General features: G+C 47.8%; 1 protein-coding gene across 3 annotated transcripts in view; it reads left to right on the forward strand.

Moving 5' to 3' along the window:
• FBXO10 (F-box protein 10) overlaps nt 1-6000 on the forward strand; it is a 102930-nt gene extending 96930 nt beyond the window's left edge. For all 3 annotated transcript variants that reach the window (XM_016188566.2, XM_060199154.1, XM_060199153.1), the window contains one exon: nt 4063-6000. In XM_016188566.2, the coding sequence (XP_016044052.1) occupies nt 4063-4237 (175 nt within the window). In that variant the 3' untranslated portion in view covers nt 4238-6000. The remainder of the gene's footprint in view (nt 1-4062) is intronic.

Genomic DNA, 6000 nt, shown 5'->3' on the forward strand with positions numbered 1-6000 from the left:
AGCCCTGAGCCCCAGCAACAGCCCTGGTAGCAAATAAAAACATAAAAAAAAAAAAAAAAGGAAAGAAGGGGAAGAGAGAAAGAAATAGAAAGAAAGAAAAGAAAAGAAAAAAAGAGTCAGTGTCTTGTGATGGCCTGAACCAGTCTAGACACATGGTGAGGGCCTGGGGAAGCCGGGCCCATCGACTGCAGCTGCCTCTCCTCTCTCCTGTCCAGCAGCCTGCAGCACCAGTCAGGTAAAGCCCTGTGCTTGGGCTCTGCATCTTTTTTTTCCCCTTGCCTCCTGGGTTATTGCTGGGGTTCGGTGCCTGCACCACAAATCCGCTGACCCTGGAGGCCATTTTTTTCCCTTTTGTTGCCCTTGTTTTATCGCTATTGTGGTTCTTATTGTTGTTGTTCTTGATATTGTTGTTGGATAGGACAGAGAGAAACGGAGAGAGGAGGGGAAGACAGAGAGGGGGAGAGAAAGACAAAGACACCTGCAGACCTGCTTCACCGCCTGTGAAGTGACTCCCCTGCAGGTGGGAGGCCAGGGGCTCGAACTGGGATCCTTATGCTGGTCCCTGCGCTTTGCGCCACGTGCGCTTAACCCGCTGCGCTACCGCCCGACCCTCTTCTGCATCTTTTTTTATTCCTCTTTCTCCTGCCCCCCCTCTTTTTTTTTTTTTTTTTTTTTTAGTCAGAGCACTGCTAAACTCTAGCTTATGGTGGTGCTAAGGAATGAACCTGGGACTTTTGGTGTCCCAGGCATTAAGGACTTTTTTCATGACTACTCTGCCATCCCCCCAGCTCCTCACTCCTATATTTTTAATACCACTGTCCAGTTGTAGCAGCTTCCTGCCTCCTCTTCCTGGCCTTGGCCTCCGCATTCTGCCCTCCACCTTCTTCTGTAGCCTGTCTTAAGCATCCTGCCAGATCAATCTTTCTAAAGCAGAGCTCCACTGTAACAACAACAAAAAAAACAACTTTATTCATGAAAGAGAGCTACAGAGAGCAAGATACACACAGAGAAATACCAGAGTTCTGCTCAGCTCTGGCATATGGTGGTGCTGGGGATTGAAAGTGGCACTTTTAGTGCCTCAAGCATGGCAATCTTTTTGCATAATCACTGTGCTATCTCCCAAGCCCTAATCTCCACTTTCTGTAGTAATCTTTTCCACTTTTTATTGTATACACTCTCAGTAATAATTTTTAAAAAGTTCTAGAGCTGGAGAACTAGCTCAACATTCGAGCACAAGGCTTACATGGCCCTAGACTCAATTCCCAGCACCACTCACTGTATGCTAGAGCCGAACAGTGCTCTGTCTACCTACCTCATAAAAATGACGTAAATATTTAATATAAGGTCAGGAAAACAAAACCATTAATCATGTAACAGGTTTTCATGTCTGAGGTCCCGTGTTCAATCCTTGGTACCACCATAAGCCAGAATGGAAGAGTACTCTGGTTAATAAGGTTTTTTTTTTTTTTTTTTTTTTTTTGAGGTTAATTCTTTTTTTTTTTAATTATCTTATTTATAAAAAGGAAACACTGGGGAGTCGGGCTGTAGCGCAGCGGGTTAAGCACACGTGGTGCTAAGCGCAAGGACCGGCATAAGGATCCTGGTTCGAGCCCCCCGGCTCCCCACCTGCAGGGGAGTCGCTTCACAGGCGGTGAAGCAGGTCTGCAGGTGTCTCTCTTTCTCTCCCCGTCTTCCCTTCCTCTCTCTATTTCTCTCTGTCCTACTCAACAACAACAACATCAATAACTACAACAATAAAACAACAAGGGCAACAAAAAGGAAATTTTAAAAAATCCAAAAAAAAAAAAAGGAAACAGAACCATAGGATAGGAGGGGTACAACTCCACACAATTCCCACCACCAGAACTCCTTATCCCATCCCCTCCCCTGATGGCTTTCCTATTCTTTTTTTTTTTTTTGCTTTCACTTCATTTTTTTTTTTAAATAATTTATTTCTTTATTGGGGAATTAATGTTTTACATTCAACAGTAAATACAATAGTTTCTACATGCATAACATTCTCCAGATTTCCATTTAACAATACAACCCCCACTATGTCATTTATCATCCTTCATGGACCTGTATTCTCCCCACCCACCCACCCACCCCAGAGTCTTTTACTTTGGTGTAATACTCCAATTCCATTTCAGGTTCGACTTGTGTTTTCTTTTCTGGTCTTGTTTTTCAACTTCGGCCTGAGAGTAAGATCATCCCATATTCATCCTTCAGTTTCTGACTTATTTCACTCAACATGATTTTTTCAAGGTCCATCCAAGATCGGCTGAAAACGGTGAAGTCACCATTTTTTACAGCTGAGTAGTATTCCATTGTGTATATATACCACAGCTTGCTCAGCCACTCATCTGTTGTTGGACACCTGGGTTGCTTCCAGGTTTTGGATATTACAAATTGTGCTGCCAAGAACATATGTGTACACAGATCTTTTTGGATGGATGTGTTGGGTTCCTTAGGATATATCCCCAGGAGGGGAATTGCAGAGTCATAGGGTAGGTCCATTTCTAGCCTTCTGAGAGTTCTCCAGACTGTTCTCCACAGAGGTTGGACCAATTGACATTCCCACCAGCAGTGCAGGAGGGTTCCTTTGACCGCACACCCTCTCCAGCATTTTCTGCTGTTACCTTTTCTGATGTATGACATTCTCACAGGAGTGAAGTGATATCTCGTTGTCTTGATTTGCATTTCTCTGACAATCAGAGACTTGGAGCATTTTTTCATGTGTTTCTCGGCCTTTTGGATCTCTTCTGTGGTGAATATTCTGTCCAAGTCCTCCCCCCATTTTTGGATGGGGTTATTTGTTGTCTTGTTGTTGAGTCTGGCAAGCTCTTTATATATGTTGGTTCTTAAACTCTTATCTGATGTATGGCATGTAAAGATCTTCTCCCATTCTGTGAGGGGTCTCTTGGTTTGGGTAGTGGTTTCTTTTGCTGTGAAGAAGCTTTTTAATTTGATGTAGTCCCATAGGTTTATACTTGCCTTAGTCTTCCTTGTAATTGGATTCATTTCATTGAAAATGTCTTTAAAATTTATGCGGAAAAAAGTTCTGCCAATATTTTCCTCTAAGTATCTGATAGTTTCTGGTCTAACATCCAAGTCCTTGATCCACTTGGAATTTACTTTTGTATTTGGTGAAATACAGTGATTCAGTTTCATTCTTCTGCAAGTTTCAACCCATTGTTTCCAACACCATTTGTTGAAGAGACTCTGCTTTCCCCATGTAATAGTCTGGGCCCCTTTGTCAAAGATTAGATGTCCATAGGTATGGGGCCTCATTTCTGGGCTCTCAATTCTATTCCACTGGTCAGTGTGTCTGTTCATGTTCCAGTACCAAGCAGTTTTGATGACAATGGCCCTATAATACAGTTTGAAATCTGGGAGTGTGATGCCTCCGGTTCTGTTCTTTTTTCTCAAGATTGTTTTGGCAATTCTAGGTCTTTTCTGGTTCCAGATAAACATTTGTAGCATTTTTTCTATTCTCCTAAAACATGTGCTTGGGATCTTGATGGGGATATAGCTTTCCTATTCTTTATCCCTCTGGGAGTATGGACCCAAGGTCATTGTGGATGCAGAAGGTGGAAGGTCTGGCTTCTGTAATTGCTTTCCCACTGAACATGGGCATTGGCAGGTCAATCCATACTGCCAGCCTGCCTCTCTCTCCCTAGTGGGGTGGGGCTCTGGGGAAGTGGAGCTCCAGGACACATTGGTGGGATCATCTGTCCAGGGAAGTCTGGTTGGCATCATGGTAGCATCTGGGACCTGGTGGCGGTGATTTGGTGGGTCTCTGAAGTCGATTTAGTCCTGCCTTTCTGCGGTCCCAGGTGGTCTCCTCTGGTGTTCCTAGTTGACCCGGGAGAGGAGAGAAGAGAAACAGCTGCTGCTGCTCCATAGCCCCACCTCCGGAACCGGTTCATACATTTTTTTTTAAAAAAATCTATACTCGCTTTTAAAGACTTATGATCCAGTGGTTTTGACCAATTATAGGTTATCTAGCAAATGCTCTAGACTCACAAATTGTTCACTATTTTATTGTTCTTACCTCTCCAGGTCTGATACATGGCGCCTAGTGAACCCCCCAGCACGGCCTCACCTGGAAAACTCTCTCCGTGGCCCCTCTGTAGCCCACAGTGGGCAGAAGGTGGCGGCCATGGCCACCAGGATCACAGCCCGTGTGGAAGGTGGTTACCACAGCAACCGAAGCATCTTCTGCACCATCCTGTAAGGGTGGAGCTCCTTGAGGAGGAGCAGTCCAGGGATAGTCCAGAGGCTTGAGAAGCCACAACCCCGTGTTGTGCTGACAGACTCAGACTTTGACGGGTACTCAGCCAAGTTGGGGCAAGGCCTTTGGGATGGAGCGGTGCCCTCTGTCCTCTTACAACCCAAGAAAACAGGCTCTCAGGCTTCCTGGGGGCGGGGGGGGGGGGTAAGAACAAAGTACCTTGAAAACCCTTTGGCTCCACAACTGTCAGCAGAAAGGACCTTGGAAGTGATTGTCAAGGAGGAAAAAAAAAGAATAGAAGTTGGTGAGTTTTTAATCACTCGAGGTCTGGTGGACCTTGTGAAGAGCTGGGGAGAATCTGTGGTGAAGCCTGGGTCTGGGTTTTGTTTGAGTTCCAGGGCACTGCGGTTCACACGCACCACACCCAGACTCTCCTCAGGTAAGAAAGAGCAGACATGCTCTCGAGGAAGGGCAGAGAGGTGGGAAGAGACGGCTACTCCCAAATGTTCAGCTCTAGACCTCTCCAGACCTCTCCACTGACACCACCACACCCTCCCAGCTGCTTGTGGAGGGCTGAGAAGTTGAGTCTGGTTTCCTTGAGGACAGAGTTTTCTGAAATGTGGATGTGAACCTGTGAAGAAAGGAAGGAAGCTGTGACAAGAAATGTGCCTTGAACGGCGGCCCCAGGGCTGACGAGGGACATGCTCAAAGTACAGGGGCCCGTGGAGGCTTCCTGGGAGCGGCTGAGCTGTGCAGGGTGCACACAGCTCCACTCTGACCCTCTCGAAGCTCCCAGACTCAGGAGGACACTCACTCCACACCTGCTACCAGGACTCAGATCCCCCTGGGCACACCCACACCAGCTGCCCCTCTGGGGGCACCAGACTGGTGGGGACAGAGGTACCTGGGGGCCCTCATTGGTGTCCGTGGATACCCACCTGCCTTTACTGGCCCTACCATGGTTTCCCACTCTGTGCCTTGGCTCACGCTCTCCCCTCCCCTTGGCATGACCTCTGGCCATCTGCACATGCCCAAGCCACACCCTCTCTCCCAGGTCCAGCTGCCACACTGCCATGTCCATGCCACACCTCCCCTCCCCCAGGTGGCAATGCTCTCCCCTCTCTGAGCCTCCTCTGCCCCTTCTCTTCCCCATCTCAGGTACTAAGCACTTTCTGCCTTGCTTTACAGTTCTCCAGGTCCACCTCTGCCCCACTCACCTGCCTGGGAGCTGAGGGTTGGACCACATCTCACAGACTGTCTCCACTAGCCAGCCCAGGGCAGGAGCAGGGTTGACCTGGACAAGGAGAGGAACAGCAGCTCCCAAGGGCTTTTCTGAATTGTACTGTGAATGTGTCAAGGTTCCAGAGCCAGGCGGTCTCACACCCAACTGTTTGAGGAAGGAGGCTGGATGCAGGACCAGCTCCCTTCCCACTCGACTGTTCATGTGGGGCCTTCGCCAGCCTGTAGGGGTCGCTGTTGCGCACGCTGCGGATAGCTTCCCAGGCTGGCTGCTAAGGTCCTGGGTGCTGCTCTGTGGGTGGGAGGGGACGGAGGGAACCTGGAGCATTTTGGGCGCAAGAGCACCGGCCCCCTCCCATCCCCAGCACTGTCTTTTGCACTTCTCTAATGGCCTCGTTGTGAATCGCTGTAAAAATGCTGCCTTTATAATTTTGTAAAGAAATGACTTCCTGTGACTCAAACGCTTATGGGAATCTCAGCAATCAAAATAAAAGTTCTCTATTTTAAAAGAGGCAGTTTGGGGAGGC

This window comes from Erinaceus europaeus, chromosome 10, assembly GCF_950295315.1.
Source record: "Erinaceus europaeus chromosome 10, mEriEur2.1, whole genome shotgun sequence".
Lineage (NCBI taxonomy): Eukaryota > Metazoa > Chordata > Mammalia > Eulipotyphla > Erinaceidae > Erinaceus > Erinaceus europaeus.